The 25,560-nt window shown below is 44.2% G+C and overlaps 1 protein-coding gene across 2 annotated transcripts; it reads right to left on the bottom strand.

The window, feature by feature from the left end:
• Positions 1-5,926: 5,926 nt before the first annotated feature.
• On the bottom strand, positions 5,927-23,608 carry LOC100584295 (melanoma-associated antigen 11). 2 transcript variants are annotated; one of them, XM_012498790.2, is made up of 7 exons: positions 23,557-23,608; positions 22,938-23,012; positions 10,863-10,945; positions 10,595-10,732; positions 8,604-10,048; positions 7,503-7,576; positions 5,927-7,427 (listed from the first exon to the last, which is right to left on the bottom strand). In XM_012498790.2, exons 5-7 carry the CDS (start codon positions 8,739-8,741, stop codon positions 6,404-6,406), a joined length of 1,236 nt encoding a protein of 411 aa, XP_012354244.1. In that variant the 5' UTR covers positions 8,742-10,048; positions 10,595-10,732; positions 10,863-10,945; positions 22,938-23,012; positions 23,557-23,608; the 3' UTR covers positions 5,927-6,403. The 2 variants fall into 2 exon arrangements, with proteins under 2 accessions (XP_012354244.1, XP_003271880.1); XM_003271832.3 differs by lacking the exons at positions 10,863-10,945; positions 22,938-23,012; positions 23,557-23,608 and having other exon boundaries at positions 8,604-8,702; positions 9,936-10,048; positions 10,595-10,697.
• Positions 23,609-25,560: the final 1,952 nt, after the last annotated feature.

The raw sequence follows: 25,560 nt of genomic DNA on the forward strand, positions 1-25,560 counted from the left end.
TGATACTGACACATGGTAGGACTGTTCAGCATTCCTTGAGGAAGCACTTTCCAATGAAATCTGCGAGTTGGCCTTTCAGTATTGATAGCTGGTATTGTAAACGCAATTTTTTCTCTGCCCTGTTTTGCAAGGGGAATAGTACAAAAGCACTCTTTTAAGTCAATAACAACTATAGGCCAATCTTGAGGAATTGCCACGGGGGAAGGGAGCCCCTGTTGAAGGGGCCCCATAGGTTGCAAATTAGCATTAATAGCACATAAGTCATGCAAAAGTCTCCATTTACCAGACTTTTTGGGAATGACAAAAATGGGCAAATTCTAAGGGCTATTTGATGGCCGGCTTTTAATTGCTCCTCAACTAATTCATGGGCTCTTTGTAATTTCTCCCCCTTTAAAGGCCACTGTTCTACCCAAATTGGATCTAGAGAGAGACACGTCATGGGTAGGGGAAGAATTACAACAGTGGCCATTATTAGAAAGGGGTCTGTAGAGTGATCCCCACATTGGGCTAATAGGTCCCGCCCCCAAAGACTAACAGGGATGGGCATGATTAGAGGTTGTATAACTGTTTTTCTTCCCTCCAAATCGCAATATATTAGGGGGCGTGTGCTCTGCTTGGCCGTGTGCGCTTCCCTGATGCCGACAATTTTTTGTTTCTGAGTGACCGAAGGCCAAGTTTCTGGCCAGTTTTGATCACTAATGATTGAAATATCCACCTCTGTGTCCAATAAGCTAGTAACATTTTTATTTCCAATTTTTAAGGTAATCATGGGTCTCTGATAAGTGATTAATTGGTTCCAATATACTCCTGTGGCTCCCATGCTTCCAAAACTTCCCTTCCCCTTTGTTTTCCCTGGGCTTTGGGGACCCAGTATGGTAAGAGTATTAACTGGGCTATCTTTGATACAGGGAAAAGAATATGCAGACCTTTACGTTCCATCATAACTAATATCTCACCTTGATAATCACGATCAGTTACCCAAGTGAGCACATTAATTCCTTTACTGGATAGCCTTGATTGCCCTAGGACTAATCCCACTGTTCCCGGAGGCAGTGGGCCCCAGATCCTGGTTGCAACCCTTTTAGGGTCTTCTCCTTCTTTTAGCACTAATTCATTGGGGCAGAGTAAGTCCAGTCCTGCACTCCCAGTGGTGGCTGCTCTGAGAGAGAGGACTGTGGGCTTTCCATCTGACTGAAGAAAGCCGCTGGCATTGCCCCAGTTTGGAACGGGGCCTGGGGCTGGCCCCTCATGAAGTTTCCCACCTGATTACTTAGGGGGTTGCTGTTTTTATCAAATTTGGACCCGCACTGATTTGCCCAATGTTTCCCCTTTTTACATCAGCGGCATATAGGAAGGGGTTCTTTTCCTGAATTACCTTGTTCTCTGCTATTGGGGCATTCCTGCTTCATATGGCCTGGCTCTCCGCATAGAAAACAATTTGGGTTTCTCTCCTTTTTCACTTTAGGAGGCCTTAATGCCATAGCCAATATTTTTGCTTTGTGTGTTTCAGTCCCCACCAGTTGACACAGTTGTATAAGTTCCCCAACTATGGCTGCCTTTCTTCTGATTGCCTGCATTGCTTGCTGGCAGTTGATGTTAGCATTTTCATAAGCCAATTGCAACAATAAAATATCAGCGGCCCGGGCATGACTAATTTGTCTCTTAATTGCCTGGGTTAACTGATTGATAAATTCAACAAATGGCTCCTGAGGCCCTTGTCAAACTTTATAAAAGATCCCTGTTGAACTCTGCTCTCGGGAATTCAGTCCCAAGCCCTGAGAGTGCACAAAGACACTTGTGCATAGACCTGGGGATCAAAATTTAGTTGTTGTTGTACATCAGCATGGGGACCCCTCGCCTGGAGCATAGCAGCTGTTACGTTTTGCCCGGCCAATTGATTCTGGTTGGCTTGTTGTTCGCATATTCTGCCCTCCAGAGGAGGTATTGGCTGGGCCCCAAAGTTGTTTTAGCTAGCACTGACCAGTCCCATGGGGTCATACAGAAGTTGTCTGACATGGCTTCAATTATTCCTTTCGTAAATGGGCTAGTGGCTCTGTTTTCTTTAATGCTTTTTCTTATCTCTTTATAAGCATTAAAAGAAATGGGTTCATATACTCGATTGCCTTGTTGATTTTGCATTACCGGGCAGGCCAAGAGCTCCCCTTCAAATGCCACTTGCCTAAGACAGGGTCCTATAGCTGTAGCGTATCGCTTGTCTTTTTTCCAATTTATTGGAGGAGAGGGCTTAGGCAAAACCTCCATTTCCTCTTTGGTACATTTGCCCAGAAACAGCAGGGCTGAGGGAGATAGAGGTGGTAAGGTAGGTGATGGTTCCTCCTCCCTCCCCTTTTTAGGCTCTTCAGTGTATAGCGGGACCAAAGCAACCCTAACTAAAGCTCATAACGTTAGAGATGTTACTGGGAACCGCTGCCCTTGTGCATGATGTTGTTTAAGATTTCTCCCAACCTGTTCCCAGAGCTCTATGTCTAGCGTACCTTCTTCCGGGAACCATGGGTTATGGGAAGCAACAGTTTACATTAGGTCCCTTAATTGAGCCTGTGAAACTGAGGCTCTGCTAGCTTTAAGCAGCTGTTTCAAAATTTTATATACTGTTGCTGTTGCGCTGATACCTGTTGTCCGATGATGAAACCCTAGCCTGAACAATTCCTTCGAACTTGGAAATCCCGAGCGGGCACCTATGACTTACTGACTTAATGACTGCGCAGTCTCTTCACCTTCGTTTTCGAGGGTTCCGTTGTGATCCGTTGCAGCGTTCCTCACATGGGGCACCACCTGCCCGGTCTGACCGGCAGACCCTGACCGAGCGACGGATGAAAAAATGTACTCACAGACAGGTATCCAGTGAAAGAGGGGGCTAGGGGACTGGGCTGTTCACAGAAAGAATTGTAGCAGCCTCAGCCCCAACAAGCCAGCGCTGCAGGCAAATATTCAGTATAGATTTAATGACAAAGGCTTTGAGTCAACACATCTTGTGGGTAATTAACATGGTCACCCCCCACAGAGAGAGCAGTCCTGTGCATGGATGATTAAAGACCAGGTTCTAAGGCCTAAGTAAACTAGCTTATCTAGATCAGTTTCTTTACACTTCCTTGTTATCTACCTTTTGCTCTCAGGCTCTGGATAAGAGACTTTGGTTGCCTTCAGCCAAATTTTTGAAGCTTTTGCAAAACCTCCTGGCCTTCCAAGAAGGTTTGTGTTTTTCCTATAGCTCCTTCTTATAATTTCTCCCACCACCTTGACTGATCTCCTACACATTAATCTGTGAGAACATGAATTGCTTCAGATTTTGGATTGAAAGGTCTGCAATATTTATCAAACTGTAAACTGTTTCCACCCTTTCCTCTTTAACCTAATGTTCACATTGTTAAGTATTTCTTAGTAAAAAATACGCACATTTGCACAATAATTCATGTTCAATGATGTTGATTTTAGTTCTATTAATCATAACAAGTAGAGAACAATTTATTTATCTGTCAGGTATAGAATGGTTTAATTAATTATGGCATATTAATGCTTTAAGATTCTAGAGAGTGGTTACAAAATCGAGGGAGATATATATGTACTGTCATGGTAAGATTCTGTATCCATTTTATTAAGTGGTAAAGGCAAGTAGCATATCAATATATACATCATTATCAAAATGACCAATATGCTAGTATTTTCATAGCACATCTATATATAAGGAGCCTAAAATCAGCTTTAAAATAATATATATCAGGTTAATAATTATGGTGAACTCCGTGATGGGGTTTAAATTGTGGAAGGACTTTGGAAAGGGAGAAATTACAATATATCTGTATATTTAGATTGTTTGCAACAAGAATACATATACACACTATTTTTGTGATGAGACTCTTTAAATAAGAAAAACAGCAAAAACAGTAGCTGTGTATTAGTCAGTAAAAATAACCGCTAGTTGATGCAACAGACAAACCCTAAAATTTGAATGGATTGATACCAGAAAAGTCTATTTTATGTGCCCATAAGTTCTGATGCGGTTTGGCAGGGGCTGTCCACTCTCACATGACCCAGGGATCCAGGCTGCTTCCACCTTGTGATTCCATCATCTCAAAATGAAACTGCCATGTTTACTATTGGATGGAGGAAGAAAACTTGGAAATGGCATACTGGTTCTCAAATGCCTGGATGTGACAAACAACACTTCTGCTCATGTTTCAGTGGTAACAAGTGGTCACATGACCCTTCCTAACTGCCAGTGGGCTGTACTGTTCCCATGTGTCCGGGAAGGAGACAAAGACAAAATGTGAGTGAGTGGTATAGTCTCCCCCATAAACTGTTATGTAGGAGGTGCTCAAAAAAAGCAATTATGATAATTTGGTATTACACAACCCTTCTCATTGCTGCGAGTTTCTGAGAAGCCCACATTTGCCTTGAAGTTCTCTAATGTTTTCAAGTGCCTGCTACGTGACTGATGCTTTGAAATGTAGGATCACAACTGTCCAAGAACTTTGAAAGTCCCAGCAGGAAGGCTTATCAGGGAATCTTCCCTTTATAATACCCTTTAAACAATTAGTAGGCTTTAAACTTTTCCTCCATTTGATTCCTGGTCAAAATTTTAACCTGTGAGTTTCTGCTACCCTTCACATGCCTAAACACCTGTCAGGTGCCTTTAGACACAGTGAAAGCCCATATTTTCCTGTGGGGCAAGTACTAGACAAGAGAAAGAAACTTGGTTAATTATTCTACTAAAATTTGAGCTAGTACTCCCACGAAGGCAGCATTTTTCACCTCCCGGGAGACTCTGGGGTTTTAGGAGTTCAGCCTCAGTAGATGTTCACTCCACAGTGATTTGCATGTTCTTTCCTCATCTCCACCTTATGCGAGAGACTTTAGATTTTCACCACCAAGGTAAGGTCATTCATCCTTGTATGTGTTCAGTGACCAGTTTCAAATAAAACACCCCATTAAATTCCTATTACGAATAACAAAATGGCTTGAAGAAACTCTGTCTCTGTAACTTCATATCTCAAGAATAGTATATCATGTGCTAATCACATTCTGTTCACCATCTATTTAGAAAAGTTCGAGGGTGTATTTAGACACACAGTTGGGATGACAGGATGTGTAAAGGGGAGGGCAGGTGATTCTGCTTAGCCTTCAAAGCAAGTAGCAGGGAGGAGCAGGAAGCAGGCCAGATTCCAATTGGAAGAGAGGGCACATGGGGGAGACCAAGGGAAGGCCTCTGTGATGCGAGAAAGTGTTAGGGTTGGACAGAAATTCCTGCACTTGGGTAGAGTCAGCTCTCAGGAACCCTAGAGCTCAGGCAGGAGGACCCTAGGTTAATAAAGCCCACAGACTATCCCCAGATTATGTTTCATTCTCATTGTCACCTTCCTTTTGTAGGCCTGCTTTCAGTACCATGTCCACAGGGTCTTTCTTTTGGCCACTTGAGAGACATTATGCAGTACTGAGAAAACAAATGAATTAAGAGACAGAGGTGTACTTCAGGCTGGAAAGAGTGAGAATAGAATGGGCTCTAGATGAATTCAGACCAACCTTGTGGTTTACCAGTGATATGGTCTTGGGAAAGTTACCAAGCACCATGAGACTCAGGTTCATCCAGAAAATGGGTTTGATAGACCATTTTTTTAGGACTGTTGTATAAAATGTATTAAAACACCTGGGATGATGCCTGGCATGTACTAGATATTTAATGATTGACAGCTATTTCTAGTATTACTTTGACCCCAGGTGCTACCACTCTCTACTTTGGAATATTTTTTATTGTCCAGGACATCTCAGAGAATCTGCAACTAAATAGGAAACTGCATTTCCTTGGTGAATATGTATTTGGGGGGAGAGGGGTGGACATGTGTGTGGGTGTGTACTTTCATAGAACAACAGATTAATATGGATAAGAAGACAAGAATTAATGACCTTCTCCTTTTATTTCTCTGTTTCACAACACCAGTTCAACTTTATTGCTAAGTTCTTACATTCTCCAAGAAAATACCTATTGCAAATCACAGCAAGATGGAAGATTTCCCAAAATGTTTTACAAAATGGCAAACACTTGCACTTGAAATGGATAAGCAAAACAACATGTGTGGTCAGTATCATCCATACACTTAGATGTTGAAGCTAACTAAAATTTTTATTACAGGAACAATATTTGAAAATTACCAAAAGGAAACAAAAAGGAATCTCCAAGTCACTCAATGGAAGAGAAACCTAAAGGCAGTATACAATGTGTCCCCTTCCATTCACTGTGCCTTCTACTACTGAGAACACTGACTTCTCTCATCAAACACAGAGGGAAGAATGGGCCTGATTTCACACAGGACAAGGAAACTGCTGGGTGTGGCCCTGAAGCATGCATTGGCCCGTTTCCCTGCCCGCTGGCCCTGGTTGCATCTCATGCTCAGACTCCCTCTCCCTCCTCTCTCAAAGCATCTTCATACAGGGATGGGTAAGAAGTGGGATCCCTCCCATTGGCATTGGCTATGTACTCAAGAACTTTCATCTTGCTGGTCTCAGCGTGGGCCCTTGGACCCCACAGGAACTCATAGCATGCAGGATCAGTGCCGGGCACCTGCCGGTACACCAGGTACTTTTCCTGCACCCAATCTTGGGTGAGGAGCTTCTTGGGCTCCCCAAAGAGGAAGTGCTCCCTTCCAGCATACACTCCCATAATGCTCAGGACTTCCCACATAACCTCTTCAGGGATGCAGTTCCCCTCCATGAAGATTACACCCAGGACTATTATCAGGAGGCCAGACTTGGGCATGCTCTGCTCATTACACTGTATGCCATCATAAGAGAGATTGAGGGAGGTGACAAGGACATAGGAGTGGCTAGTGGGGTCCACTTCCTTCACATCAATGCCAAACAGCAGTTGCATGCATGCAGAGGCTTCCCTAAATATCTCAGGAAAGTAGTCCGCATAATTTTTGATGACACTCCCCAGCATTTCTGCCTTTGTGATCAGCCCCTTGACTCGATACTTGCGGAGCAATAAATGAACCAAATCAATTATCTTGTCATGTAGTATATCTTGGGAAAAGGACTCAGGGTCTATCAGGTCAGGCGAGGTACTTGGCCCCTCCTTTCCTTGGCTGCTGAAGCCCTCATCAGATAGGCTCCCAAAGATGGCGGCCATGGCAGTGGGAGAGGAGGACTCTTCCTGAAGACTCTGGGGAGGACTTGGTGACTCAGCAGCAGGCACGTCCTCTAGAGTGCCCACATTCAGAGTAGAGGAGAAGAAGGCAGCCTCCTGTTCCTCAGCTTGGAGAGCTTGTGCACCCACCAAGCCCAGGTCTTCTTCTTGGGCCTGAAGGCCTTCCTCAGGCTTGCAGTGCTGACTTCTTTGCTCAAGAGGCATGATGACTCTAGTTAGGTCAGCAGGCCAAACTGTGGGAAACATCTGGGTGATGGGGCCCCACAGCCTGGGGAGAGAGGGAGCGTGAGAGCAGACTCAGATGAGATATGAACCATGGAGAATCTAACAAAGGCCTACTTACACTTCTTCTCCTCCAGTGATCCTCTGGGTCCTCCTGGGACTCCTGTCCTCCTGGTTGGCCTGTTCTCTAAAAACCTGAAAAAGGAAGTGAGAAGACTGCTCAAGATGCAGCTGGACATCAGAGCAGGAGGCTCCAGGACTGAGGTAGGGCAGGTGAGGCTGCAAGCTGGGGGTCCCTTTATGTACTGGGGCAGGTGGGGCCATTTGTAGGTTGAGGGTGAACATCTCATCTTGACTGCTGGCACTGCCTGGGCTTCCTGTGTTCTGAGACCTGAAGACATTGCCTGAGACCAAGGCCTCACTGCTCAGTTTTTGGAGCTTCTAGAAGAGGAATCATGGGGCCATCAGGCTGCAGACTGCAAGCACCCATCCTGGCACCCCAGCACTGTCAGAAAGGTGGGCCAAACTCTGTGAGTTTCTCACTTTTTTGGAGTGGATGGTCCCCTCTGTGCTCAGGGCCCTCACCTTTCTCCTGCCAGGGCCTGGAAGACACACCTCTCCTGACCTGAGAAACTCTCAGATCAATAGCTCTTTCCTGATATGAAAGAGGACATGTGGGGATACACATCTGGCCACATGTACACAGGGCCACCCAGGAAAGACAGCAAGGGATGGTGACAGTCAGCTGGGTCCATGTGTCCTCGGGTAAGGAGCCTGTTTGGTTCCCATCTTGATGCCTATCTTGGCCTGGGACCCTCCCTCTGTTGACCTGAGGCCATCTTCTTAAACCAAAGCTCTATCTCCAGGAGACACCAGAAGAGGAAATCAGGGAAATAGAAACACCCATGGTCCCAGGGACTTCGCATGGCTGACAGAAGGGGCAGGGAAGGGCTGAGTCCCATGTTTTTGGTAAGTGCTGTCCCATCAGCCCCCACCTTGATTCTGGTCATGGCCTGGGACCCTCCCACTGCTGACCTAAGTGCAGCCCTCTCAGACCAATGCCTCCCCCTCCCTGAGACCAATGATCCCAGCATAAGAGAGGGGTCTCAGCAGATAGTCCTGCACATGCTCTCTGGGGAGACAGCAGGGGCAGAGCAGATTTCTAAGCAGCCCTCTGTGTTCTGGCCAGGAGGAACCCTCAATCCTCCCTCAGGTTTCTCACCTGGACTCTTGCCAGATCCTGGGACCACTGTTGTATTTGTGGACCATATGGGGCTCTTTCTGTTGACTGGAAGTCGTCCTCTGAGAACATAGTGCTCACCTGCCCAAGATTCCAAAACAGAAGTAAAGGGCCCCACATCCCATCACCCCATCATGTGGTTGTCCAGCGCTGACAGCAGAGGCTGGACCCTTCGGTTCTGGGGATTCCAAAGTCCTCCTGTGGGTTTTTCATCTTTACTTCTGCCAGGGCCTGTCCTTCCTCAACTCCCAACCCCTGAGATGAGCGGACACATCCCTTTACACCAAGACCTCATCTCCCTGAAGGTTTCCCAACTTTCTGCCTGTTGTACAAGTGAGCTTGCCACTTGGGGCCACCCGTGATGAGGTCCCTATACAGCCAAGGACAGGGGACAGAGAGACTCTGTGGGATCCCTTCATTATGGGATGGGGGTATCTCCAGTCCTCACAAAGGGGACACACACACCTTGAGTCCTAAAGATCCTGGGACTCCTCCCTCTGCTGATCAGGTGTGGCTCCACCTGCTGACCTGTCATCACCCCCTTGAAACAAGGTGCTCACCTCCCTGAGCAAGGTGCCACCCCCAACCTCGTGGCAGAAATGTGAGCATGGCACATGCCTCCCCTACCTGGGGCCTCCCAGGGATGAAAACAGAGGAAGCAGGGATTTGTGAGGTCCCTTTTTCTTTGGCATGTGGGAGGGTACATTCTTACCTTCAGTCTTAATCAATTTTCCTCTCCTTGACTACTGGCAGATCCTGGACTCCACCCTGTGCTGACCAGGTGTGTATCCCTCTGCTGACCTGAGGACCTGCCTCAGACCAAGGGCCCCACCTCTCTGAGATATGGGAGGCAGAAAGTGAAGGGGCACTACACGGACACCCCTCATGGGATGCCAAAGGCTGCCAGATGAAGCAGATTTCTGGGGCGCCTCCTCTCTCTGGGTTTCCTCCAGGTATTCAGATTTACTCCTGACAAGGCCTATCCATGTCTCTCCTGCTGAACTGTAGATGGGTTTTGCAGGCCAAGACCACCATCTCCCAGAGAAATCCAGCTAGGAAGTGGGGAGCTGCCTCTCTTTCCTAGAGTCCTGCCTGGGGCCTCCAAGGACTGATGGCAGGGGCAGGTTTTCTACCTCAGGGATAATTGGTTGCCTGAGTCCTCCCTCAGTGCTCTGGGACTCCTACCTGGGTTGACCTGAGGCTCCACTCCTCAGACCACAACCCACTCCTCTCTGACACCCCAAAGGCAGAGTGAGGATGCACCACATGTGGCCACTGTGCCTTGGAACTCCAAGGGCCAAGGTCCCTACTGACCTGGAGTCCAAGGTATCCTGAGTCCTCCCTCTTCTTCTTCCTCTTGATGCTGGCAGGGCTGCACCTGAGACCCTCTCTGCGGACCCAAGTCTCCATCCCTCAGATTCCCAAGGCTGAATGAAGAGGCACCTCTGTCTGAGACGGCGGGGCGGGGGGGGCGCTGTCCTGGGGTGCTGGGTCCCTTCAGTTGTCCCTCAGGCCTCGCTCACCTCCCAGCAGGGACTGAGCCCTGTCTGTGCTCCCCCTAGGTGGTTCTCATGATACCAAGCCCCTTCCGTCTGTCAGCCCAGGATGCGGAAATCAGGGACCACGTGCCTGGCGGCCATGCCAGGAACTTCCCAGGGCTGACAGCAGAGAAGGAGCCTCGCTCTGTGGGGCCTCAGCCCTCCCTCGCGGTCCTGACCTTGATGCCTGGCAGAACCTGGGTCCTGCCCCCTCCTAACCAGCCCTGCCCTGGTCACACCAAGCTCTAACCCCACAGTCCCCTGAGGCTTAAGCGGCGGGGGGGCAGAAGCCGAGGGGGGTGTCGGGAGGGGACGGCCCAGCCTGAGAAGTCCGTCCCCATGGGGTGATCCAGGGCTGGCAGCAGAGGCAGTGCTGGATTTTCTGGGGTCCTCTATCTGGGGAGCGAGCGTCCTCAGTCCTCCCTCAGCTCTCACCTTGCCTCCTCACAGAGCCTGGACCGGCTGCCCTCTGCCACTCTCAAGATACCTCTCAGAAAGACTCTTTCGCTTCTCTCAGATCCCACAGGCGGAAGCCAATGGAGGTCACATCCGGTCCCCATGCTTGGAGCTTCCCTGGATTGACAGCAGGGGCGGAACCCGATTCTGCCCCTATGGGGGCGGGGCGGGGGGAAAAGTAGTGGCGACGGGTGCAGATGTGGTCGAGGGTCATGGGGGTGCCTCAATCCTCCCTCAGGTTTCTGACCTTGATTCCTTGCAGAGCCTGGAGCTCCGTCCTCTGCCAGTGATGTCTGCTCCTCTCAGACCAAGTCTCTGACTCTGAGTCCCCTGAGGTGGCAGTGAGCGGGAGGTGTGAGGTCGGGGGACAACATTGCCAAGGTCTTCCGGGGCTGACAGGAGGGACCGAGCTGGATTCTGTGGCCCCTCTATGTGGGGAGAGTGGACCGTCGGTCCTCACTCAGGAGGGTCCTCCTCTTGGCTACCGGTTCTTTCATGAAGTGATGGGTGGGAGATGCTCTGTTTCTGTCACCTCTGAGCATTGCCCAACTGCACCCCTTGCAGAGAATAGCTGCGGATCCCAGGCCAGGTGCTTCCATGTGGCTTCAGTACCCCCGTGATTGTAGTGACCTCTTGGAGAAGATGCACACCTTCCCACGGGGGCTCCTCCCCAGCCAGAGCTAGACTTTGCAAACTTTTGCCCTGAAAGCTTTATTTTTACGCTGAAGAGGCTGAGTGGCTGCAAGAAATTTGCGGAAGTCCTGCGTTTAGAATTTATCTAACACTTCATAGTTCATTTTAGTGATTTTCATTTTTTAATTCTCATTCAGTGTCAAAAATCATACTTAACCTAACTATGCCTATTTCACTCTAATGGTCAATACTCTAATTTAATCCATTCTTTATCTTCAATTAAAACGATAATTTTTAAAAAGCCAATCTATCTACTGATGTGGTTTTAGTGGTTATTAGCACAAATTCCAGCCGTATTCCTTTAATCAACCAGTGTTTCCTCCTGTCCTGAAGTTACCCCATGACTACTGGCACCTGTGGTCTGAGACCCTACCCTAGTTTTCCACAGTGAAGGAGGGGCAGAATTTTAAACATTTCTTTCTTCCTATCCACCCCAACTTCCCTGCCACTCTTCCCCCCCAATCACAAGTATTCCTTCAAAATACAATGAAATTCTCAGGGCTCTCTCATGTTTTTTTGTTTAGATTTCTTTGTTGATATTGTTTGCTTGTTCCTTTATTTATTTATTTTTATTCTTTAGTTTTCCAGGGTTGTTTTGGGGAGTCTAAGATAGAAGCCCAAGACTGAACACGGTGGTTCATACCTGTAATCCAAACACTTTGGTAGGCCAAGGCAGGAGGATCACTTGAGCCCAGTAGCTCAAGATTAATCTGAGCTACATAACAAGACCCCATCTCAAAAAAAAAAAAAAAAAAAAAAAAAAAGAGAAAGAAAGAAAGAGAAAAAGAAAGAAAGAGAAAAAGAAAAAAGAAGTGAAAAATTAGCTGGGTGTAGTGGAGTGTGACTGCAGTCCCAGCTGGTAGGGAGGCTAAAGTGGGAGGATCACTGGAGCCCAGGATGTCAGTGCTGCAGTGAGCTGTGTTCACACCACTGCACTCCAGCCTTGGAAATAGAGTGAGGTCCTGTCTCAAAAAAACAAAACCAAACCAAACAATCAAAAACCAACAGATGCCTGAGCTTGACAGTCATCTTGGCTGGTTAAGGAATTATGTCTGTCAAGTTTTGAAAAAACAGAATTGCCATCTTTGGAATATTCTATTCCCTATCAATGATATCATATACTGCCTTGTTTATTTGGGTGCTCTTTGAACTGGATATATCAGTACTTGTATAGTTGCCTCAGTAAAAATCATAAATGCTTTTGTTAGTCTTCTTGTTAGGTAATTTTTGGATATTGTTGCTATTGTGAATGGGGTATTTTCTATGACCTGTACTTAATAGTTATTGTCTGTTTTGCAAATCTTTTGATTTTGCTTTATTGATCTTCCATTCACTATTTTTCACGTCTCTTATTCATTTGACTATTTCAGGTGTGCATTTTTTTGAATTTTCTAGATAGACTGTTGCATTACCCTACCAAATATCACTCTTTATTTCCAATATACATACCTCTTATTTATTTTGGTATCCATATCTGTGGCTTTGTATTCCAATACAACTTTGAAAAATGGCAATGATAGCATACATTTATGACCTGTCCCTGACACGAATGCATTCAACATTTTACAATTAAGTATATTTGCTATCAATTTGATGGAACAAAATTTCCTTCTACTCTTAATTTTCTAGTTATTTTTATCATGGGTGATTACTAATTTTTTCAAAATATTTTTCTGTATCCATTAATATGATCATATGTTTTGCCTCTATAATCTTGTTAATATAGGGAATCACACTGAAGGTATATTTTAATGTCAAATTGTATTTTCATTCTTTGGATCTATCCCGTTTTTCCATTTAGTACACTGCCCTAATGAATTGGCTCTTAATTTATTTAGGATATTTGTTGCTATGTAAGTAACTTTGGTTTAAGTGTTCTTTTCATGGTGAGGTCCTCTTCTGGTATTTGAAACAAAGAACACTAGTCTCAGAAAATGAGTTCCATGATTGCCCATCTTTTTGTATGGTTTTTAAGAGTTTGCTTAGGATGGCAATGAGTTCTAATTATTTGGTAAAACTTGCCTCTGAAACTTTCTTTTCCTGGATCATTTGTGGATGGCTTGAACTGAGAATACAGTTTTAGTTTGTAATGTTTGATTAAAGTTTTCTGTTTCTTTATGGACGAATTTGATCTTTTTTTTTTTTTTTTTCAAGACAGAGTCTTGCTCTGTCGCCCAGGCTGGAGGGCAGTGGCGTGATCTCAGCTCACTGCAACCTCCACCTCCCGGGTTCAAGTAATTCTCCTGCCTCAGCCTCCTGAGTAGCTAGGATTTCAGGCATGCGCTACCACACCTGGCTAATTTTTGTATTTTCAGTAGAGATGGGGTTTCACCATATTGTCCAGACTGGTCTCGAACTCCTGACCTCGTGATCCACCCACCTCGGCCTCCCAAAGTGCTGGGATTGCAGGCGTGAGCCACCGCGCCAGGCCATTTTTTTTTTTTTTATAAAATATAGTTCATTTCACTTAGGATTTCAAATTTAATGGCATGATATTATGATGAAATAACTTTATTATAGAAAGTGTCAGACATGTAAAATAGTATAGTATCGTATACCCAATATACTTGATATTCAGCATCAAAAATCTTCAATCCATTACTAATCTGTTTCCAACTATACTTCTACCTACCCCACATATCAAATGCTGGAATAATGTAAACCAACTCAGTAACCTTGGATAGAATCCTGGATCCAATAAGCCAGTCCATGGTACAGTGCAGCTGACCTGGCTCTGAGACAGCCTATGGCTCAGAGAAAAGGGTCTGGCTTCAATAGACCAGCCTCCCTAGACCCCTACCTCCTACTCTCTGTTCCAGGGCCCTGAGGTACTGCACGCCTTTGTTCTCTTCTAGACACATGCTCCTATAATACTGCTAGCTAATACTGCTTTCCAGACACCCTTGGGTCTCTCTCCAGATATCTTCTCTGTGAGGCCTTCTATGAATAACCTTTCTTTTTCTTCATAAAATTTGTGTCTTTATTATTTATTTTTGTAATTTCACTTTCATTTTAGATTCAGGGGGTACGTGTGCAACTTTGTTACATGGGTATATTGTGTGATGCTGAGATTTGTGATATTATTGATCCCGTCACTCAAGTAGTGAGCATAGTACCCAATAGTTGGATCCTGACCTTTCATCATATACAAAAATTAATTCAACATGGATTAAAGATTTAAATGTAAGACCTCAAACTATAAGAATCCTAGAAGAAAACCTAGGAAACACCATTCTGGATATCACCCTCGGGAAATAATTTATGACTATGTTCTCAAAAGCTATTGCAACTAAAACAAAAATTGACAAGTGAACCTAATTAAACTCAAAACTCCTGCTCAGCAAAAGAAACTATCCACAGAGTAAACAGACAACCTGCAGAATGGAAGAAAATATTCCCAAACTACACATCTGACAAAGGTCTAATATTCAGAATCTATAAGGTGCTTAAACAATTGAACAAACAAAAACAAATAACCTCATTAAAAAGTGAATACTCTTTCTAAAATTGCAATCCTTCCTCTTAACTCATCCCAAACACTTATTCAGTTCTCTAGATTCAATTTGTTTCCATAGTATTTATCACCATGTCGACCAAAATTAAGACTGGTTAGGGAAAAATAAGAGGATAAATGTTTATTGGAAGTCAAATGTGAGGACTGACCTGGGAGGAGAAACCAACAAAGTTGGGAGTGTTCTGGAGTGTCTAACAAGTTGGAAGGGTTTTATGAGAGTTTAGAAGAAGAGAGGAGAACTTTTTATATGGCAGTTGTCGTTTTTTATTAGAGGATGCAATACGGAGGTTAGAATCATTGTACCAAATTGCAACATACAGGCTAAAATGTCCATGTGCAAAACAACCAGTAAAACTTCATGATTTAAAAATAAATCAGCAAGTATAATAAAATAAAAATAAATCAGCAAGTATAATAAAATAAAAATAAATCAGCAAACTTTTCAATGTTGGTACATTACATATTAATCCATATGTAAACAATTTGTGGAATGCAGGATAAGACACTTTACTGAGGGACAGGATGGCACCAGAAATCACAAGACCTCCCCCAGGTGAGTTCATTTGGAAGCCTACCAAAGGTGATTCAGAAGTTAACCATTAAATCTACTGCACCTTTAAGTTTGTTTCATGATTTATTGTGTACCTACCCTTTACCTCACTAGAATATAAGTTCCACCTAGGGAGGAAATGTGTTCAATGTTGTATCCTCAGAGCCCAGGGCAGTGCCTGGCACACAGTACATGCTCAGTATTCATTTATGGAATGAATAAAGAACTGCCAGTTCTATGGTCCTAGTATTTGGAGCTTCTCTGGTACTAAAGTCTCATGGAATTTTCAATCTTTCCAACCACCCAACAGCCAAAGTTTGAATGCTCCACTATCTTCTAATTGTTGGCTCCTGGACCAGGTAAGCATCTGAGTTTTAAGGGGACTCCAAAGGCCGGCTTTCCCAGCTTCTGGTTTGTGCTCCTGGCATCCTGGGTAAATCAGCATGGCAGGGCTCTAACCACCTAGGGCTATCTGAACACTCTCTCCTGTCAGGAGGCAGCTATGACCTTTCCCTGATGCCCTGTTTCTTTTTCCATCTTGTTTGGATCTGCAAGTTAACACAGTAGTCCTTGCAAGGTGGAATCTAACAGCCTAATTGTACCTGTTAGGATTTGGGGTTTCCTTCTCCTGAGGCCCATCTCTGAGCCCCCATCACCTTTGCTGTAGTGCCCACACTTGCCCATAGTCTCCTGTATCTGACTTCAGTCTTCCCACCTGGGGCTTGGAATTGCAGCTCTCCAATACAACTACTCAAGACTCAGTGCTGAGGCTTATGAACAGTTAATCTTTTATTTAAAATTCTCTACTTAGAAATCCCCTTCCAAAGTATTATGGTTCAGATAGAACTGGCAGAAGATGAGGTAGCCATTTTATGAGTTTCCTAGGGGTTGGTAAATAATAGAATGCTGTGTGAATGAGTGACAAATCACTGTAATGATGAGTTACTTTTCAAATGATCCCCTACGTAATGCCCACACATTAATTAAACTAATCACCTCGTTAAGGTGCCTATGAGTTTTTGCTTTCTAAACTTGATCCAGAGAGGTGATGCCAAACTGTTTTGTCCGCTACCCAAAGAGCCATCTAGGATCTCGGTGTACCCCCAAAATAGTTTGAGAAGACTAATGGGTGAAGCCGACTGTGAGGTCTGTGGTCCTTAGTATACTCCTCCAGGTCCCAGAATATCCTCAGGTCAAATTAGGATTTGGAAAGGAGCCAGGAAGGGTAAGGCTTTCTTGTTACCAAAGGATACAGGCTGTGATGAGTTTGGAAAAGCGTGAGAAGGATCATCTGCTGGATCCAGCTATACTGCCTTAGGCTGGCCACAGGAGGAATGTAGAAGTAAAATGGGACTGGAGGTGAGCTGGAGCCCTGCAAGATGCCATGAACCGAGTGCTTCTAGAAAGAGCTCCAGAGCAGACTGCTTTGTCGCACTCCAGGTGACAACTGGGACACTTAGTGCCCTTTGTTGGAGAGAAATGACAGATGGGGAGAGTGCTGACTCTAGGATGCCTAAGTGCTGCAGGGCTAGAGCAGCTAGGGGGTCTCACAGCACCCCACCAACAGCCTCTTCTGGAGGCATTTCCAGAGTCTAGCATATTCCACAGCAGCCTCCTGTGTGGTTACACACCACAGAGGATGGAGGCAATCCTGACAAGGGTAGGGCAAAGCAGATGGGGGCCTTCCTGTGCCCATACATGGGAAGGTCCTGACTGTCTCTGGATGTCTTGAGCCTGCCCACTGAGGGACTGATGTGAGGCCTGTCAGCCATGGTCCTGCTCTCCTAAGAGACCTCTCTGTTCTGCCAGCTATGACTGAAGCCCTGCACTTCACTTTAGCTTCCTTGGCAAGGGGCTGACCTCCTGCATGGTTCTTGAAAGCTGTATTAGTCCATTTTCATGCTGCTGATAAGGACTTACCCAAGACCTGGCAATTTCAAAAAGAAAGGGGTTTAATTGGACTTACAGTTCCACATGGCTAGGGAGGCCTCACAATGATGGGGGAAGGCAAAAAGGAGCAAGTCACATCTTACGTGGATGACGGCAGGCAAAGAGAGCTTGTGCAGGGCAACTCTCATTTTTTAAAAACCATGAGATCTCGTGAGACTCATTCACTATCACGAGAACAGCATGGGGTAACTGGCCCCATGATTCAATTATCTCAAACCGTGTCCCTCTTACGACACATGGGAATTATGGGAGTACAATTCAGAAGGAGATTTGTGTGGGGACAGAGAGCCAAACCATATCACCAGCTCTTCCCTGTGCCACTTATCCTGTCAGCCTTTCCTGAGCAAATAAGGAGTCCTGGGTCTCCTTTTATCCTTGATCCCAGGGCTGGAGCTGAACATAGGGATAGCAGGGGCTGGTGGCAGGATGCTTGTTATGTCCCAAGGAAAATCCACAAAATAGCATCAGAGGACAAAGCCAAGGTTGCCCATCACTCAGACTGAGGGTCAATGCAAACAAGCCCTGCAGACATTGACACCTACGTGGATGCAGTGAGAGTCCCCATGTCTCATGGGCACTGTGCTTCGTCCTACTTGCCCTACTATGTATCTGGTTGCCAGCCTGCTCAGTGGAGCTGGCTCGAAGGAAATCGTTGAGTCACCTAATGTGCTGAGAATAAAAGAGACCAGGCCAGGCAGGTACACAGCAAGGCAGGGCACATGTCTGGACATAATAGCAGCCTCTGGAAGACTGGATTTCTGATATCCATGTCAAATGGTCGCTATAGCTTAGCCTGGGCAACTGTACTTGGGCCATGAGCTGCCAGGGTACCCTAAAGGTCAATGGAAGTCTTCCTGGAGGCTGGACTTCCTGGCATATATTTGAGGTTCTAAGCCTGCTTCAGGCTCCACCATCTTCTCACTTGATTTATCTCTGGGATCCCTTTGTTTTATTTGTGTGTAATGCATTTTATCTTGCTGTGTTACGTACTTCTTTGTAGCCTGCCCCAAATATTTTCTGAATGAAGCAGGAGTGAAAAAGAGGGGGAGGAAAATAATGAGCGAAGTCCCTTCTCATTCCCACTTAACTCTTTAATGTCTTCACCTCATCTGCATTCCCCTCTGGATCCCCAATGTCCTGTTAATGGAGCACAAGCTCATTGCAGGGGTCGTGCTTCTGAACTGCAGGTGTTCTGAACTGCAGCCCATCTGGAGCTCTTAATGCAGAAACTTCTCCATCTTCACACCCTTTATCCTAGGACCCACCTCTCCTCCACGGCATTTGTCTCCATGTCATATGGATAGAACTGGAGAGAGGCCATTGGGTAGGATTCTGTTTCAAGCTCTCACTGGCACCACCACTTGGCTCCTTTAAGATCAGTCCTAGGAGCATATTGATAGGGCAATAGTTAGCAGTGGAAGATGGCTAGCACTCCCTTGTTTGTGGGTTGCAGCTCAACCCAGTACAGAGACAGGGCTTTGAATCCATAAGAAAGTAAGTTTGAATATAAGCTCTGTCGCTTATAAGCCCATACATCAAGTATCCTTTATATACTTCAGTTTTCTCATCTGTAAAATGAGAGTGATAATAGTACAACTTCACAGTGTTTATGTGAGCATCATATAACATCCCACTTGTATATAAAATGCTTGGCCCTAATAACGTGCTCATTAATAAGTGGCTATTACTATTGCGTGCCCACGATATACCTTCCCCCACATTTTAATATTCCTGAACCTGTATATGTCTTATGATCCACATGTGCATTAATTAATGCATTTGTTTTCTTTTCCCCTTGAAAATCTGTTACGATGGATTGTTTAATCCCACATCTTTGAACTGTATAGACATGATATAACTTGTTCTAGTCCTGCTTGGGGCAATAACAAGGGCTACTGAACCAGGACCTGGATCAACACATAGGTCTGTGAGAGTTGCTTTCAAGACTTCCTCCAGGCTCGCCCTCCCTGCATCCAATCTCACACCCCAGAGCTCTGCAAGGGAGAGTCCTCCAGGTGAACACACTGAATGCCAAAGAAAAGGTCCCGCAGTGTGCCTGACCCTCGCTGCCCAGGTTCACATCTCTGAGGAGTACTAGAGCCACATTCCAAATTCTCCACACCACTGCTTGCACTCCATTGGGATGGCCCAATGGTTATTTTAAAAAGTACATTGTTCCTTGCACAAATGTTTTTGTATTTCGAAAAAGCCTAGAGTTACCTACTTTCCAAGTATAAATCTTTTTTGTGCCTAACATGTTGTCAATTTTCTTTTCTCCCTATCTTAAATTTAAAGGAACAGATTTTTGTATTTTTAGTAGAGATGAGGTTTTGCCATGTTGACCAGGCTGGTCTTGAACTCCTGACCTCAAGTGATCTGTACACCTCAACCTCATAATGTGCTAGGATTACAGGCATGAGCCACTGTGCCTGGCCCTACAGCTCCACCTAAACCAAAAAAATATTTTCTTTGCCTTGCTTCTGCATGCACATCATAAAAGTTCTGCCCTCATGCCCTTTTGGTGAAGCCCTGGACCAGTTGTGGTTTTATGCTGCCCAATTAATGAATTGCTGTTTGCTGAAATAAACTCTTTACACTATTAATTTTTCTAAGTTTATCTTGTAACACAACTATTTTCGGTTTACTATATATGTTTAAACAAATAACTGATCTCTGAGTGATGAGAGATGGAAAATAAAGTGAGCCCTAAAATTTCCTTAGCTTACTGCCTGGAGGAAAGAGTAGACAGCAGGAAAGCCTTGATGTTTTTTGAGTTGAGGAGGTAGAATTGGGAGGACAGGGAGACTAAAAATTGCAGAACAAAATAATGAAGAGGAGAAAGCGGTACAGAGAGAAATCTCCAGAGCTTACATGGGCGTGAGGATAGTTCTTGTTTCCTCTACTCAGAGTGCAAAACCTTATAAAGCATGGGACATCAGCTAAAAATCTTAAGAGGGTTTTGTCCAGATTATGAGGCATTATAAGCTATAGACTAAAAACTGCTCTGATTTCACCTAAAACGTTAAGAGCAAGACTTGAAAAAAATGCCACTATTTTCAAGAAACTTACCCATGCTGAAGAATAAATCCCAATAATATTTTATAGAAATGCAAAACTATCCAGCACTCAACAAAGTAAAATTCACAATGTCTTCCATCCAATCACAATGATCAGTTTTGTAAAAAAGCAGAAATTAGGATCAACAATGAGGATAAAACACACACGTGACACCGATAATAGAGATTGTAGGCAAAGACATTTAAAAAATTATGAATGTCTATGAGAACCACAAAGCAGAGGGGAAAATAAGGGATAAAAAAATACTTGAGGAAATACTGAAAAGTTTCCAGGTTTGATAAAAACTATAAACCCCAAAATCTGATAAACTAAAAAAAAGAAATCGCAAAACAATAAACATGTATAAAGGTATACCAAGGCACTTGATAATCAAATTGTTTAAAATCACTGAGATTTTAAGAAGAAATCACAAGAAACTTTTAAAAGTAACCAGAGATACAAATTATGTACATTACCTACAAAGGAACAAAGATAAGGATGATGGCAGATTTCTTTTGAAAGATAATGAAAGCCAGAGGAGAGTACTATATTTAAATATTGAAGGAAACAAATACAAAAGACGTAAACTTCTATATTGATGAAAATATATTCCAAGAATAAAGATGAAACACTTTTGTTTCGGGAATGCAAAATTAGAATGAATTTATCACCAACATATGTGCACTAGAAGAAATGTTAAAGCAAGTCCTTCAGGCAGATGGAAAGTGATGCCAGAGAAAAATCCGGATCTACACAAAGGAATCAAGAGCCCTAGAAGGTGCAACTGCATGCACAAGTATAAAACATATTTTCCTTATTATGTAATGTCTTCACAGCAAAGTGACTGTTTAAAGTAACAGTACTTAAAGGTATTAAGTTAAAAATAGCAATGTATGATGTGGCTTACAACATATGTAAATGCAAAATGTATGCTTAGAATAGACCATAGGATGAGAAGGGGGAAATGGAAGTATACCGTTGGTTTTTATGTATCTGACTATTCTAAGTGCCAATGGGTAGAGCTGAATAGAGATGACTGTTTTCCTCATTGCACATGAGGTATATTAATAAGGTGAGCCTGCACATAACAGACATTTTTAAAAAACACTGATCATTTATTATGTGAACAGAGAGAGTGCTGTGAACTCCAGACAATTACTCTTTAATATTCCTTAAATGAGAAACTCTTATAGAAAGAACTTTACCTTGTTTTCTTAAAGGAAATTAAGAGACATATCTCTAATAAATTTTGGTTGAGATGAAACCATCTGAACATCAGTCAAGGGGATTGTGCACCATGTGCGGAAGCAGAGGCAACAGGTAAAAGTAAAATGAGTCAAGATCCTTGCTCTTGTTGAGCATGCTTGTACATGGTCTGAGAACACTCTCAAAAGAAGGAAACAGTGAACATGCCCATAATGCTGTTTGGTGATGATAGGCAGTAGCAGGGGCCTCTTTCCCAGAGGAGAGGCTGAAGCAGGGCTAGGAATGAGGTTAGAGACAGAGATTGGGGCCAACACTAAGGAAGATCCTTGCAAAATTCCAAGAGGGATAGTGAATTGGAGGGAGGGAGGGTAAACAGTCCCATTTTGAGAATAGAGAATAGATAAATATGTAGAAGAACAGTGTGTGCCTACGTGTGTTTAGGTCAGGGGTAGGACAATGAAGAACTGGGTAAACAAGAGGTGACATGGTGAGGTATGCTGACGATAAAGAGATTGGGGGCTATCAGTTGTTGGCAGGGCTGGAGAGCCAGGAGGCGAAATTGGGATTCAGTGCATTGGACAGAATGGCATCCACATAGATATGTGCCTGTGCAGGGGCATGATGAAGCCCACCTTTGAGGAAGGTCTTCTAGCACAGAGCTTTCCCAGCACTGCAGGGACATCCCCAGTGTTATGTAGCAGGTAAGGCATCAGGGCCCACTGCCTAAAGGAGGGAGAAAGGATGCTGGGCAAACAGAACTCTGGGACTAGAGTGCTCACTTCAACCAGACTGCTCTGCCTTCTAATGTTCATAAATTGGGGTTCTATGGAAGGCTTCAGTTAAAATAAGGGATTCTATTCTAAAATTTGGCAACCATGGTCTATTAGTGAGATATGGGATGCATTGTGGTGTCCTGGCATCCTCTACTTGTGCCTAATATTGCTTTCAGCCCTTTGTTTCACTGACTTTAGTTACTGCAAAGTTGCCAGCTGCCTTCAACACACTAGATTAGAGGAGGTTTAACAAGGAAGTGTGTACCATCTCCATGAGTTTTCCATCTACCCTTCAAATATCTGCACTTTAAACCAATCCTCTATTCCAGACATTATCTGCTGACATATAGACCCACTTTTATAGTCACAGCTTTTATAGGACACAGGTTTATAGTCACCCACTTTTATAGGACACAGGTTCTCTGTTGTGACAAGGACGCAGAAACCATGGGAGGTATTCTGAGCTGGGAACATCATCTGGATCATTTTTCATAGCCCTTTATCTATAGTTACTGAATTAGTTGGTCCTGGGCATTCCCACTCCAGCTTACCCCTCCTTGCAGATGCACATTCCCTTACCTTGCTCATTGGTATTCCTAGCCTGTATCAATGGTCAGCTATCAGTCACCAACTCCACTCACATAGCACCCACCTCTATGAAAGGGGTCCACTGTACAAAGGAAAAAAATTGTCAGCCTCCACTGGGGGTCAAGAGTGCACAGGATTACTAGAGTGGTCAAGAGAATGACTCAGGCAGCCAGCTATATATCCTTCCTGACAGGAGATGGGGAAATTTTAATGTAGGCTAATTGTATATGTATATGTATGTGTATATGTATATGTACATACATATATCACTCCATGGTTCCTGACATTCTTATAGATCTTGTTATTTCCCAAGTGAGTAAAACAATAAGAATATCTTTCATTAAAATATTTGTCCTGTTGTCTTTGGTTCCTGAAGCAGCTTCAGAACAGCTTCGGAATAGTAAAGGTGGAAGACGGTCTTTTGTTGTAATGTTGGAGTGCTTTAGGCCTCAGAAGGAGACTTCAGAAAACACAATCTCGCTCTCTAACTTTCTTTTGCCCCCCTTTCACCTTCTTCTTTTTCTCCCTAAGACAAACCATAGAAACTAAAAATATACTCATCTCCCCTCATGTGTCTTAGAGCTGGTCATAAAGAAATTCTCTGACATACCTTGTCTGAGTGTAGGTCTTAAACTCCCATTTCAGAAGAGGTCCTGATCCATACCCTGGAGGACACAATGCTGCTCAGGGAGAACAGGAAGAATCTGAACAGACAGGCCTTGCTGGTTTCCCAACTCAGTCTCTTAGTATTAGGTTATATCTTTCTGTCCAGTCATATTTCTACACATATGTCCATGCTTCAATCATGCCTATCCAATGAAGTCTTAGCAAAAGGGCCAGGATGACGGGATATTGAGAGCTTCTGAACAGCTGAATTCATGGAGGCTTCCAGAAAGGTGCATAAGAACTCATCCACGTGCCAGGAGAGTGCTGCACCCCAGCTGCATGGGAACCGAAGCCCTTACAGGGCAGACCCTCCAGAACTTGCCCTATGTACCTCTTTATATGGCTGTTTCATTGTGTCCTTTAAAATATCCTTTGTTATAAACCAGTAAACATAAATGTTTCCCTGAGTTTTGTGAGCTGATCTAGCAAATCAAGCCTAAAAAAGGGGTCATGACAACCTGAAGTTGAAGCCAATCCATTAGAAGTTCCAGAGGCCTGGACTTTTGACTAGCATCTGAAGAGAGGGCACTGTTGTGGGACTGAGTCCTCAACCTGTGGATCTGATGCTATCTCCAGATACATAGCGTCAGAATGGAATTGAATTAAAAGGCACCTAGCTGGAGTCTGCTGTAGAATTGATTTCTTGCTTTTTGGTGAGGAGAAATCCCCATACATTCGGTCACAGAAGTCTTCTGTGTTGATTGTTGTGGTGTGAAAACAGATGAAAGCAGATGAAATGCCCTGGTGCATTCAGCTATCAGGCCTGCTCACTCACATCACGTGGCCATGTCCAGCTGGAGATGATGGTGCCCAGATTTCCCAAGCCTATTCCTGCTCATTGTCCTGTCCTCCCTCCTCCCTTTCCCCTTATCTCCCTCAGGTCCCTGACCCCACTGGGCTGAACTCTGGATTGAGAGCTCTGAGTGCCAGCCTGCCTGGGGCTCTGTGGACTTGGTTGTGCGTGTGGTCTCTCTCATGGACTCTGGCAGTTGCCCTTTCTTGGATCCTCCTAATGCCCCTCATGAGCTGATGGTGTCCTGTCTTCTCTCCTTCCCTGCCACCTGCTTAGTCTGACTGCATTAGTCCATTCTCATGCTACTATAAAGAACTGGCAGAGACTGGGTAACTTATAAAGAAAAGAGGCTTAATTGACACAAAGTTTCACAAGGCTAGAGAGGCCTCAGGAAACTTACAATCATGCAGGAGGGGAAACAAATATGTCCTTCTTCACATGGTGGCAGCGAGGAGAAGTGCTGAGCAAAAGGGGAAAAAGCCCCATATAAAACCATCAGACAACTCACTCACTATCACAAGAACAGCATGAGGGTAACCATCCCCATGATTAAATTACCTTTCACCATGTTCCTCCCATGACACATAGGGTTATGGGAACTACAATTCAAGATGAGATTTTGGTGGGACACAGCCAAACCACATCATTCTGCCCCTGGCCCCTCCCAAATCTCATGTCCTCACATTTCAAAACAAAATCATGCCTTCCCGACAGTCTCCCAAAGTTTTAACTCATTCCAGAATTAACCGAAAAGTACAACTTCCAAATCTCATTTGAGACAAGCAAGTCCCTTCTGCCGATGAGCCCGTAAAATCAAAAGGAAGTTAGTTACTTCTTAGATACAGTGGGGGTAAAGACACCCATTCCACCTGGGAGAAATTGGCCAAAATAAAGGGGCTACAGGCCCCATGCAAGTCCAAAATCCAATAGGTCAGTCATTAAACCTTAAATTTCCCTTGGGGCTAGGAATATATATATATATATATATATGTTATATATATATATTATATATATAATATATAATATATATATTATATATATATATTTTATATATATATATAATATATATAATATATATAATATATTATATATATTTTATATATATATATAATATATATAATATATAATATATATAATATATTATATATATTATAT

Source organism: Nomascus leucogenys, chromosome X (genome assembly GCF_006542625.1).
Source record: "Nomascus leucogenys isolate Asia chromosome X, Asia_NLE_v1, whole genome shotgun sequence".
In the NCBI taxonomy this organism is placed as follows: domain Eukaryota; kingdom Metazoa; phylum Chordata; class Mammalia; order Primates; family Hylobatidae; genus Nomascus; species Nomascus leucogenys.

Bases quoted from the DNA above. Each gene is read 5' to 3' on its own strand.
- LOC100584295 (XM_003271832.3), bottom strand. From the start codon at position 10,031: ATGGAGACTTGGGTCCGCAGAGAGGGTCTCAGGTGCAGCCCTGCCAGC. The intron at 7,577-8,603 runs GTGAGAAACCTG...TTCCTTTTTCAG, and splicing joins AGGATCTGGCAAGAGTCCAG to GTTTTTAGAGAACAGGCCAA. The intron at 7,428-7,502 runs GTAAGTAGGCCT...CTCTCTCCCCAG, and splicing joins ATCACTGGAGGAGAAGAAGT to GCTGTGGGGCCCCATCACCC.